Consider the following 13,048-nt stretch of genomic DNA (forward strand, 5'->3'; position numbering starts at 1 on the left):
GACATTTCTATTCATCCTTTCCCTGGCATACTGTTCAGATCTGTGGGCTTATGACACCTTCACTCCAGGGCCAATGAATGCAGGGGTGGCATCTTAGGTTTTAAAATACATTTCAACTCCTAATACATAAATGTCCATGAAATAAGCCATATAATCGAAAGCATCTGAGAGGGTCTAAATCACAACTTTAAAGGGTGTAAAGGTGTCCTAAGGAGTGTTAGATTTAGCAAAAATACGGGATGTCCACTTAAACTTGCATTCAGATAAACAACAAATATTGCCTAGGGTACACTTGTGTTAAAAAATTATTCGCTGCCTTGGAGTTCCCGTCATAGCGCAGCAGAAATGAATCCGACTAGGAACCATGAGGTTGAGGTACCATCCCTGGCCTCGCCCAGTGGGTTAAGGATCCACCCTGGTGTAGGTTGCAGACGCAGCAGCGGATCTGGCGTTGCTGGGGCGTAGGCGGGCAGCTCGGATTAGAGCCCTAGCCTGGGAACCTCTATATGCTATGGGTACGGCAGTAAAAAGACAAAAAGACAAAAAAAAATATTCCCTGCCTAAATGAAATTCAGATTTAATTGGGCGTCCTGCACTTCACAGGCCAATCGTGGGCCTAAGGCAAAATGTTTGAGGAGCAACCTGCTCCCAGTAGTTCCGGATAGGGCATTTCCGGTCAGGCGGGCCTTGGGGCGCGCGTGCCCCGCCCCCTCTCCGGAAGCTTCCTCTCCAGGCGTCTGGGCGCTCCTCCCAGGCCAGGCCCCTCCCAGGCCAGGCCCCGCCCCGGCCTCGCGTCCGGGCGCCGCTGGCCGCACTGGGCTGCAGCGCTGAGTTTCGCGGGCGGAACCGGCTTCCTGCCTCCAGGGGGCAGCGGCCGCGGTCCGCTCTGTACGTGGACAGCTCGGCGCCACGCCCGCGCCGCTCTTTCCGTTTCTGGGAGTGGCGGGCCGGCCAGCGGGCCGCCGGGGTCGGCGGGAGCCATTCCGGTGTCGCTGCGCCCGCGGGGGCCGCCCGAGCCGGCCACGATGCCTCTGGGCCTGAAGCCCACCTGCAGCGGCTGCAAGACCACGTCGTCCTCCATGTGGAAGAAGGGCCCGCAGGGGGAGATTCTCTGTCACCACTGCACGGGCAGGGGCGGCGCGGGCGGCGGGGGCACCGGCTCGGGGGCGGCCGGTGGGACAGGAGGCAGCGGCGGCGGAGGCGGCTTCGGCGCGGCCACCTTCGCCAGCACCTCGGCCGCCCCGCCGCAGAGCAACGGGGGCGGGGGCGGCAAGCAGGTGAGCTCCCGCGGCCCCTCCCGACGGCGGAGGCCGACCGGCTGCGAGTCAGGCGGGAGGAGGGCGAGGAGGGAACGGTGGGAGCCCAGGATCGCTGTGCCCACTCCCAACCCCGATGAGAAGATCGTCATTGGTTTGGCCCTTTTTAAGCACCTTTTCTTGTGAGAAATTGAAAGTCTATAGAGAAGTAAGAAAACCAAAACCTTTCAGAAATTGCCCCTATTGTAATGTTTGGATGGAAACCAGACATCTCCACGTACACATGTGCACACAGGTGAACAAGGTCGTTCCGCTGGACCTCTTTCCCTGTTAATAAAGTTTATTGTCTTGATGTCATGCTGTTAAGATTACCGTGTCATCATTTTCGGTGGCAGCGTAAGTGTTCCATTGCAGGAGGTGGTCTACCTGACCTGTTCTCAGGCTTTGGAGAGCTGAGTTTTCAAGGATTTTTGGTTACAAACACAACAAATGAACAGTTCCTGCCTTGACCTAAACTTAACTCTTATTGCGGCCCCTTGCCCTGTTGCAAGTAGCGGCTCTGGAGTTGCTTGTCCAGTGCCCTTTCTGTTTTTATTAGCCCAGTTCAGTGATTACCCAGCGTAAAAAGAAAAAGCGCACCCTTAGTTTTTAAATGTGGTTTAAAGTACATATTTTGGGATACTTGTAAGATGGTTGTTTTAGAACTGCAGGCTGTCTACGCTTATTTCTTTCTTTTTTGTTCTTTATGTAACAGAGTAAGCAAGAAATTCACAGGAGGTCAGCTCGGCTCCGAAACACTAAGTACAAATCTGCTCCAGCTGCTGAAAAGAAAGTTTCCACTAAAGGAAAAGGGAGAAGACATATTTTTAAATTAAAAAATGTAAGATGATTATGTTCAGTGCCTTGTACTGTGATGGCGTTGTGTAGTGTGTCTTGCCACTGCCTTCACCTCTCACCCTTTGAACTTGGATTCTCTGCTTGGCAGATCCTTTTGTAGTGTTCTAGGGATTGGTCCAGACTTTCTCAAAGGGGGTAAGGAGACTTACTGTTTATAGAACTGACAATACCCTTTTTTTTTCTTTAGCGTTTATGTTTTTATCTCAGAAATATAAAATATGATTCTAAAAGAAACCTAAACCTGGAGCACATTTTATTGGGTTTTCTGCGCAAAGGAGGAGGTGTCCTTATAGCTGTGGCCAAGTATACTGGAAAACCTTTTTTCTTCTTAAAGATCTAAGCAAATAATAATATTGAAACTCATTCATTTCCATATTTGCTTGTTATTATGTCCCCAGAAAATGTCTCTTACTATGACAATCAACTTAATGAATATGTATCAAAATTTTTATTGTATCTTCTTGATCTATATTTTCTTCTATAAGAAAATAAATGGTTAAAAAACTTGTGCCTGAGTAGCTGAAAGCACCTTTTTGTTGCAGTAAATTCTCATTATTTTTGTAAATACAAGGGACAGGGGTCAAACACAACAAGCAATGCATTTTGACAATTTTTTTTTTTTTTTTTTGTCTTTTTGTCCTTTGTTGTTGTTGTTGTTGCTATTTCTTGGGCCGCTCCCTCGGCATATGGAGGTTCCCAGGCTAGGGGTTGAATCAGAGCTGTAGCCACTGGCCTACGCCAGAGCCACAGCAACGCTGGATCCGAGCCGCGTCTGCGACCTACACCACAGCTCACGGCAACGCCGGACACTTAACCCACTGAGCAAGGCCAGGGATCGAACCTGCAACCTCATGGTTCCTAGTCGGATTCGTTAACCCCTGCACCACGACGGGAACTCCGACAATTTTTTTTAAAACCTCAGTATGATACTCTGCTTTCAGAACAGGAATGCTTTACTTACCAGTAAAGGCGTTTCTGAAGTTGGACATATTCATTTAAAAAATTCATAGGGGACCTGTGGGATGTTCTTGAGCTGATTGTGGATTCTTGTTGAGAACAGTTGCCTCTACTTTAAGATTTTTATAATTTAGTTCTCTAATATGATATGTTTATTGGCTAAACAATATATAAATATTTGATTACAGTTTTATATACTTAAACACTTTAATACATGTTTTCCTCTTAAATGTGGTGGAATATGTTCTTGGCAATTATTTTAATGTCAATTTATCTTGCAACCTTTTTCTTCAAGGATGATACCAAGGCATATTGGGAAGGCCTGGTTACTGTGTTGTGGCATAAAAGTGTGTATTTCAGCTTACGAAGGGATTTCAGGAGTTCCCGTTGTGGCGCAGTAGTTAGCGAATCTGACTAGGAACCATGAGGTTGCAGGTTCGATCCCTGGCCTTGCTCAGTGGGTTAAGGGTCTGGCGTTGCCATGAGCTGTGGTGTAGGTCGCAGATTCAGCTTGGATCCCGAGTTGCTGTGGCTGTGGCGTAGGCTGGTGGCTATAGCTCCGAATGGACCCCTAGCCTGGGAACCTCCATGTGCTGCGGAAGTGGCCCTAGAAAAGGCAAAAATACAAAAAAAAAAAAAAAAAAAAAAAGAGAGAGAGAGAAGGGATTTCAGTGATGACAGATTACTAAGAACTCCTAAGAAAGTTTCCTTTGGCCTTGGTCCAGGCTTGCTAGAAAATTAGTTCTGATGATATTATCATAGCTAGTTCTATAATTAAGTTGAGATAGAAAATGTCTTTGAGGAGACTTTTTTTATAACTTCCATCTCTGTCATGTTCAGTCCATTAGAGCCTGAATTAACATTAATGTGTAATAAAGCTCTGAAAGAACTGTGTTAGGGCTTGGCCACATAATCAGAAACCTGTCCTTTGGTTCTCAACAATTTTTTTTTCTTATTAAGGCAGCACCCTCGGCCAATGGAAGTTCCCAGGCTAGGGGTTGAATCAGAGCCACAGCTGCCCACCTACTCCACAGCCTCAGCAACTCGTAGCTCTTGGCAATGCTGGATCCTTAACCCCCTGAAGTGAGTTCAGGGATCAGACCTTCATCCTCATGGATACTAGTCAGATTCCTAACCCACTGGTCCACGAGGGGAACTCCAAGTTCTCAGAAATTTTTGAGCTAAAGATATCCTATCTAGATCTAGAGGAGATATCCTATCTAGAACTAGAGGAGATATTTAGACCTTGCTTTGCTACAACATTCAGGAAATCATTTTTTTAAAACTGTAGTTCCTGTCACCAAACAACAACTTTAGTATTTCTCAAATTACAAACTCTGGTATATAGCTGGAAAAATATCTGTACACACTACACACCACACACATGCACTCACACATGCACACACTGAATATGCTAATATTTTAATTTTTTTCAAAGCCCATCAAAGCTCCTGAATCGGTTTCCACCATAATCACTGCAGAATCGATCTTCTACAAGGTGAGCATCTGAAATTACTGAAGGAAGCTTTGGGCCTGTTGGAATGTAGTACTAAAGTGTCGGTTTAGTCTAAAGTGCTCTTCTGCTCTGTATAAGGTGTGATTGTGGTTTTCCTTCCCTTCTAAGCTGTTTTTCCCCATAGTTGGCTGTTACAAAGTATCCCATCCAGAACTGAGTTGGGAGAGGAATTTGCCAATTGAAATGTGATATGAGGATCTTAAGTATTTTTTAATGTAGGTTATGGGAATTGCTTTTGAGATGCAAATGTGTAGTGTGGAGCCATAGCAGCGAGCCATCCTAGTTGGTGTGACAGCACTGAAGGGTAAAAGTGGGATTTGGGTCAGTGGAGGACCTAGGCCGATAGAAAGGGTGGAGTAGGCACAGAGATTTGAAAATGCCTTTAAGCAGAAGGGAGAGGAATAAGGGCACCAGTGGGGATTAGCTTCTCCTGAAAGAGTGAGGGAAAAGGTGCATGCTTTTCACGACTGTGTAGAGATAGACCACTGGGCTGATGTAGGAGCCACGGCTGCAATTCTGCCTTATGTGGCTTTCAGCAAGTCACTTAACCTTTCTACAGCCGAGGGGCACTGGGCCAAGTGGGAACAGTACTCTCATGATATAAAGTGTTTTTATAAACAAATTTTTTTCCAGCTGCAGGTCATCATGTGTGTGTTTGTGAAATATTTTTCATTCAAAATTGAAACAACTTTAGAATTGGCATCAACCATATAAACATTGATGCCTTAGACCATCTCAAAGACCTTTTATTGACCACTTTGAAAACTGTTGCTTTCAGGACTTCCCGTTGTGGCGCAGAGGTAACGAACCCAACCCATGAGGATGTGGGTTCGATCCCTGGCCTCGCTCAGTGGGTTAAGGATCCAATGTTGCCGTGAGCTTTGGTGTAGGTCACAGATACACCTTGGATCCAGTGTTGCTGTGGCTGTGGTGTAGGCCAGCATCTGCAGCCAGGATTAGACTCCTAGCTTGGGAACTTTGGTATGCTGTGGGTTTGGCCCTAAAAAAACAAACAAACAAAAGAACATTGTTGCTTTCATATTAAGGTAGTTTCAGTTCATAGCTCTGCTGCTGTTCTAATTTTATTTTAAATGTGGGGTTGTCTTCTGCTTCCCCCAGGGAGTCTATTACCAAATTGGAGATGTCGTTTCTGTGATTGACGAACAAGATGGAAAACCCTACTATGCTCAGATCAGGGGTTTTATCCAGGACCAGTATTGTGAGAAGAGTGCAGCACTGACGTGGCTCATTCCCACTCTCTCCAGCCCCAGGGACCAGTTTGACCCTGCATCCTACATCATAGGTGAGTTTGGCAAGTACAGGTTTCTGAACTCAGTGCATTCTCCATTATTATGTGAAAGAGTTCATTTGCCTGCTTGGGCTGCCATGACAAAATACCACACACATCAGTATTTTATTTTCTCACAGTTCTAGAGGCTGGAAGTATAGGATCAAGCTGCTGTCAGGCTTGGTTTCTGGTGAGAGCTCCTCCTGGCTTGTAGACAGCCACCTTTGGGTTGTGTCCTCACGTGGGCTTTTCTCTCTGTGTGTGTGCACTCCTGGCATCTCTTCCTCTTCTTATAAGGACGCCAGTCCTATTGGGTTAGAGCCCCACTCTTATGACTTTAACCTTAATTACCTCTCTAAAGGCCCTGTCTCTAAATACTGTCCCATTAGGGGGTTAGGGCTTCAGCATGAATTGGGGCCAGGGGTGGTGTTGGATACAATTCAGCCCATAACAAAGATGTATAAGTACAAAAATGTAGAGAACTTTATAGAAAATATGAAATACACCTTATAAAGCTAGAGTTTGCGGGCTGTGAGTCGTTTTTAGTTACAGCAGTACACCTACTAAAAAGCTATGTGGATAAGATTTTCCTGACTGATCCAGGGTTAAACTCTTTTAAAAGAATTTATTGCTCAAGAACTAAATTATTTAGGTAACTTAGATAAAAATTTACTAAAAAATAATTTCTAGAGGGTGTTTCCTGCTGTAACACAGCTGGATCAATGGTGTCTTGGGAGTGCCGGGGTGCCGGTTCAATCTCTGGCCCAGTACAGTGGATGGAGGATCTGGCATTGCTGCAGCTTCGGCTTAGGTCACAACTGTGGCTCGGATCAGATCCCTGACCCAGGAGCTCCGTATGCTGCAGGGCGGCCAAAAAAGAAAAAAAAAGTTTCTAGAGGAACTATCACATTTATTTCTAAAATCTTATAAATTCTCAGTATGTGTCCCTCTGCATGTCACACACATCATCCTAGACCTTCTGTAACCTTTTATATCACTCTTGGTAGTCGAAATGGCAGCCACTGTACTCATTAATTTCCAGGCTGATCAAAGAAGTGGTTCTTGACATATACTTAAAAGAAGTTATTGATAAATGCAATTTTGAAAATGTTCAGAGTTATAATAACGCCAAACTTTTCAGCCTTTCTGCAGTGATCATGCATTACTTTTGCATTTTAAGAAGAAACATACAAAAGGTTTTTTTTCAGAGTGAACTCAGGGACAAATCAAGTGCCACTTATTATTCTCACCTGCATGTCAATTCTGATACATGACCAAGCAGTTTTATCTCTGCTTGTAAGTACATAGAAGAGGAGTTCCTGTTGTGGCTCAGTGGGTTATGAACCTGACTAGTATCCATGAGAATGCAGGTTCAATCCCTGGCCTCGCTCAGTGGGTTAAGGATCCGGTGTTGCTGTGAGCTGTAGGGTAGGTCGCAGACACGGCTAGGATCCTGAGTTGCTGTGGCTGTGGTGTAGGTTGGCAGCTATAGCTCTGGTTTGACCCGTAGCCTGGGAGCCTCCACCACGAGTGCAGCCTTAAAAAGCATAATAAAAAAAAAAAAAAAAGAAAAAGAAAAGGAAAGTACATAGAAGAGTGGACTTTCAATCAGGATTGTCAGCAGAGGCAGTGATGTGACAGGACCACCTCTGGGGCTTCTGTCTCACCTCTTGTTCCCCATCCTCAGGTTCCAGAGGAGACAGTGTAGCATAAAGTCTCAGAACACAAACTCTGGAACCAGGCTGTCATGGTTCATAGGTCAACCACTTACTGGCTCTGTGGTTGCAGGCAGGTTCCTTAGTCTCTCTCGCCTCATTTCCTCACATGCAAAATGGGAATAATCATAGTGCCTAAGTCAGAGGGTTGTTGTGAGGATTCAAAGTATTGATATATATAAAGCACTCAGAGAGTTCCCATGTGGCTCAGTGGAAACAAATCTGACTAGCATCCATGAGAACACAGGTTCGATCCCTGGCCTCGATCAGTGGATTAAGGATCCAGCATTGCAGTGAGCTGTGGTGTAGTTCACATGCAGGGTCAGATCCCACGTTGCTGTGGCTGTGGTGTAGGCTGGCAACAACAGCTCTGATTCGACCCCTAGCCTGGGAACCTCTATATGCCACGTGTGCAGCACTAAAAAGACAATAAAATAAAATAAAATAATAAAGTACAGTGTAGACATAATAAACATGCTATAAGACTAAATATTTGTAGAATCCTTCCTATATTGAGAGTGCTATATTCCTCAAGCAATTAAAACAGAAAAAAAAAAAAAAAAAAAAAAGGAAAGTAATTTCAGCATAATATATGTTTCAAGGGCTAAGGTCAAGTTATCACCAGACCAGTCTCTCCTAGTATCTAGGAATTTTAAAATTTTATGAAAGTGATATATATGTTAAAAAATGTGAACTTTGGCTGCTTTTTAGGACCAGAGGAGGATCTTCCAAGGAAAATGGAATACTTGGAATTTGTCTGTCACGCACCTTCTGAATACTTCAAGTCACGTTCCTCACCCTTCCCCACAGTTCCCACCAGACCAGAGAAGGGCTATATATGGACTCACGTTGGACCCACTCCTGCAATAACTATTAAGGAAACGGTTGCCAACCATTTGTAGTTTAAAAAGTAAACCCAGATTTCTGGTTGTCTTGTATCTATACTGTTACTGTGAGATATGCCACATGTTTCTTTAATGAAATTCTTGGATGAAAAAATAGCCACAAAGTTTTTTGCCTACTGCCCAGTAATCATTAGCTTGTTTATTGCTAGTCACTTAGAATACTAAGAGATTGAAAATAATTAAATATATTTTGAAGTGAAGAATTAAATCCTGTGTGTGTAGCCTCCGAGGCAAAGACTAACTTCCAGGAAGGCCACTTTAGGAAAAGGTTGTATCTATTTTTCTCCATAATTTATTTCTAGAAACTCATAAAATGGATTATATTTTTCTACAAGAATAAAATATTAATTAAGGTTTGGATTTCTAACCAAGGGTGGAATCGAATCAAATGTAGCTATGATCCACAGTCTCCATCACCAAGTTGAAAAAGCTTTATTTTATCATCTGGAAAATGTTATGACAGACTGTTGGCTTCTTTAACCTTAAGGAAAGTGATTGGTGGCTAATTTTATTAGCCCAGGCTTCTAGAAACTTTCATCTAATTCTTCTGTAGTAAACAAGTGTTCAGAATCATTTTGATGGATTTTGTGTGTGTGTGTGTATGTGTGTGTCTTTTTGCTATTTCTTGGGCCGCTCCCGTGGCATATGGAGGTTCCCAGGCTAGGGGTCCAATTGGAGCTGTAGCTCACTGGCCTGCGCCGCAGCCACAGCAACATGGGATCTGAGCCACGTCTGCAACCCACACCACAGCTCCTGGCAACGCCAGATCCCCAGCCCACTGAGCAAGGGCAGGGATTGAACCCTCAACCTCATGGTTCCTAGTCGGATTTGTTAACCACTGAGCCACGACAGGAATTCCTTGATGGATCTTAGTAGCGCTTCCCTTCACTAGCCTCACTTCTCAATCAGAGCAAAGCTTCCAGTCAAAACATGAAGTTGTAGGAGTTCCCATTCTGGTGCAGCACTAAGAAACCCAGCTAGTATCCATGAGGATGCAGGTTCGATCCCTGGCCTTGCTCAATGGGTTAAGAATCTAGCATTGCTGTGAGCTGTGGTGTAGGTTGCAAACCCAGCTCAGATCCTGCATTGCTGTGGCTGTGGTGTAGGCCGGCAGCTGCAGCTCCCAATTCAACCCCTAGCCTGGAAATTTACATATGCTGTGGGTGCAGCCCTAATAAGACATAAAAAAAAATATATATTAAGTTTTATAGTGCAGTCAACTTGCCTAAAAACACGCAGGAAACATACTATTTAGACATCCCAGAGCAGTAGTTTCTTGCCACCATTAGAGTAAACATTGGGCAGTTATAGCAATGATTAATTGACATAGATATCTAAAAACGTCCACCCCCAGGAATTCCCCCTATGGCACACTAGGTTCAGTATCCAGGGTTGTCTCTGGTGGCATGGGTTCGATCCCCAGCCCTGTGCAGTGGGTTAAGGATCTGGCGTTGCCACAGTTGTGACATAGGTTGCACCTGTGTCTCCATTTGATCCCTGGCCCAGGAACCTTCACATGCTGTGGGTGCAGCCAAAAAGAAAAAAAAAGGTCCACCCAAAGTTAAAACTATATGCTGCAGCCTCATAATACCAGGCGTAAAACAATGTCTTGGTCTTAGAAGGCCAGGCCCAGGTTTTCTATTCACTATTCAGCTTTTACTTCAAGTGTAGCTCAGCTAAGTAAGGGAGCAACAACTTAAAAGCGGGAGGTAGTGGTGACTGCTCACACCTGCCTCTTCTCTTGTCCTGATTTCACCGTGTTTTCTCAACCCCAGGAAAATGTGTCAGGATCTAATGGAATCATAATGATTTTGAGTTGTAGCAGTTTTAACTGTTACCATTTTTCTACACAGTTACAATTTGTATGTTGGAGGGAAGTTACTGTTTGTATTTGTGGACAGATAAGGTCTTTGTACATAATTGTCTCTGTCTTAACAGAAGTTATAGGTAAGTTGATTGTAAATACCATTGTAAATAACTAAATGCTAATATTCAAACTTTGGGATTAAAACATATATTTCACAATGTATTTACTTTGTATTTATTTGTTTCATTTCAACAATTACATAGAGCTTTCTACTCCAACACAGTGTTAGTAGAAGACACAAGTGATTCTGATGTGTGGCCAGAAGTGAGAAGCACTGCTCCGGCTAGTTCTCTTAGCATATAAAATTCAGCTGATAAAGACTTCAGTTTCTACCAAGAGAGGAAAAGATTGCTAGCATCCTGCTTTGGGGCAATTTGGGCAGCTAATCAAAAGCCTACTTCTACCAGTTATCCCTGGTAAAGGTAATTCATCATCTCTCAAGGAACCTGACTTAGGCCAATCACAGTCTTCCAGCTCAGCTGTGGCTCCTTACCTCATCATAGATAACAGGACCTGCTCCCTTTTAAGGAAATTCCCACCTATCTCCTAACCAATCCGTCCTCTGCCATGTTATCTCTAACGCTGGGTGAAGCTGCTTCTGCCCAGCGTCTTGGAAGAGGGCTGTGCTCCTGGAAGGTCCTGGGCTTCCCCAATGCATCGATTGTTTTACCATGACTATAGGACATTACACTGGTTACTAAATTACTTTAGTGTTGTAATTTGATGGTTTTGCTGAGGAGCTGGGTCCTGAGGACTGCTACTGGAGATGCCAGGAGGCTCTTGGATGCGGGTGGAGGTAGTATCAGAGCCCTTCAGCTTTACAGACTCTGCCGCTTTCCAGGATCCCCTGATTTTGCATTCTGAGCTATTCAAGTCTGAATGGATCCTTCCAGGCAGAAAATTGGGGAGTGAGAGGCTCCAGATTTTTCAAGGTAAGACCTCATGGGCCACAACATTTGGGTTTGTGGCTGACTTCATCTACAAGGTATGCATCTCGGAAAGTCTTGGCGGGTTTCAGGAACTGTGCAGAGGCAGCTAGCAACAGTCTGGTTGAATTAGGGAGGGTTATTTCAACAAGGGAAAGTAATGGGTACCTTTCAATCTAAAGCAAGATGGCAGCTCTTAGGGATCCACAAACCTCAAGTTTTTACCTTGAGGTAAGCATAACCAAAGCATAACCCACTGGGGGACTTAGGGAAATAAATTAGACAAGAAATTTCAGACAGTTTGACCAACAGCACAGCACAATTTGAAATATTAAAAGGTATTGGGGAAATCAACAGAGCAATGTAAATCAAGTATAAATAGAAAAAATAAAAACCTAAATAATGATATAAAAGCTATTAGGATGTCCACCACTGTAAAGAAATCCTGGAAAAAATAATAGGCCTATTGCTAACGAGAATGTCAAAGAAGCCAGTCATGGAAAATTAGCAGGCAGAGGCCAATCATTGGCCACCTGAGTCTAAGACTCCTTTGTTAGACAAGTTGGTCACCAAATGGGTTAGTGTGACACTAGGTCACCTGCCAGCCTCAAAAAAACTTCCATGAAATACGATAGAAAGCACCATCCAAACTCCAACCAGCGGCACATCCCTCTTTGGTATGAATTTGACTTTGAGGGACCCAAGGCTTAGCTAAAGAAATGGGGTCCTCAAGTTTCAAAGGACTGAGCTCACCACCTTCTGGCACACTTGCCTATTTTATTTCTAAGAACTGTGGTCCCAGAGGCTATGGATATCTACATAAATGGCAGAATCTTAGCTTCGAATTTCAATGACTGTTAGGGGAAACATTCTAATTAGATCATTCATTTAAGAAGTGCACTTGGGAAGTTCCCGTCATGGCTCAGTGATTGGCGAATCTGACTAGGAACTGTGAGGTTGCAGGTTCGATCCCTGCCCTTGCTCAGTGGGTTAAGGATCCGGCATTGCAGTGAGCTGTAGTATAGTTTGCAGACGAGGCTCGGATCCCGAGTTGCTGTGGCTCTGGCGTGAGCCAGTGGCTGCAGCTCTGATTGGACCCCTAACCTGGGAACTTCCATATGCTGTGAGTGTGGCCCTAAAAAGCCAAAAAAAAAAAAAAAAGTGCACGTGAAAGCAAGTGATCCCAAATCAAACAAAACAAGATAGATACCTATTTTGTTTTCTTCTGTAAACAATTTAAATCGCGCTGTAATTGGCATATAACATTGAGTTAGTTTCAGGTGTACAATGTAATGATTTGATGTTTGTACCCATTGTGAAATTATCACCACAATTAGTTAATATGTCATCATACATAGTTACAAACTTTTTTCTCATGATGAAAATTTTTAGTATTTACTCTGACCAACTTTCAAATATACAATACAGTGTTGTTATTGTCACCATGCTGTACATCACATCCTCGTGACATTTGTAACTGGATGCTTGGACCTTTTGTGTCCCTTCACTAATTTTTCTCAGTCGCTACCCCACCCCACCTTTTCCAGTCACCAGTCTATTCTCGGATCTATAAGGTTGTGTATTTTGTTTAGATTCCCCATATTAGATTATATGGTTTGTGTTTCTCTGTCTGGCTTATTTCACTTAACATAATGTCCTAAGTTCCATCTATCTTGTTGCAAATTGTAAGATTTCATTTTTTATAAGGCTGATTAATATTG

The 13,048-nt window shown here is 43.8% G+C and overlaps 1 protein-coding gene across 2 annotated transcripts; it reads left to right on the plus strand.

Moving 5' to 3' along the window:
* Positions 820–10,563, plus strand: GATAD1 (GATA zinc finger domain containing 1). 2 transcript variants are annotated; one of them, XM_013979687.2, is made up of 5 exons: positions 830–1,277; positions 2,011–2,136; positions 4,549–4,608; positions 5,746–5,929; positions 8,341–10,563. In XM_013979687.2, exons 1-5 carry the CDS (start codon positions 1,026–1,028, stop codon positions 8,529–8,531), a joined length of 813 nt encoding a protein of 270 aa, XP_013835141.2. In that variant the 5' UTR covers positions 830–1,025; the 3' UTR covers positions 8,532–10,563. The 2 variants fall into 2 exon arrangements, with proteins under 2 accessions (XP_020958038.1, XP_013835141.2); XM_021102379.1 differs by lacking the exon at positions 4,549–4,608 and having other exon boundaries at positions 820–1,277.

This window comes from Sus scrofa, chromosome 9 (assembly GCF_000003025.6).
Source record: "Sus scrofa isolate TJ Tabasco breed Duroc chromosome 9, Sscrofa11.1, whole genome shotgun sequence".
NCBI lineage: Eukaryota > Metazoa > Chordata > Mammalia > Artiodactyla > Suidae > Sus > Sus scrofa.

Coding starts and splice junctions, on each gene's coding strand:
- GATAD1 (XM_013979687.2), top strand. CDS start 1,026: ATGCCTCTGGGCCTGAAGCCCACCTGCAGCGGCTGCAAGACCACGTCG. Junction 1,278..2,010: donor GGGGCGGGGGCGGCAAGCAG/GTGAGCTCCCGC, acceptor TTTATGTAACAG/AGTAAGCAAGAAATTCACAG. Junction 5,930..8,340: donor CCCTGCATCCTACATCATAG/GTGAGTTTGGCA, acceptor GCTGCTTTTTAG/GACCAGAGGAGGATCTTCCA.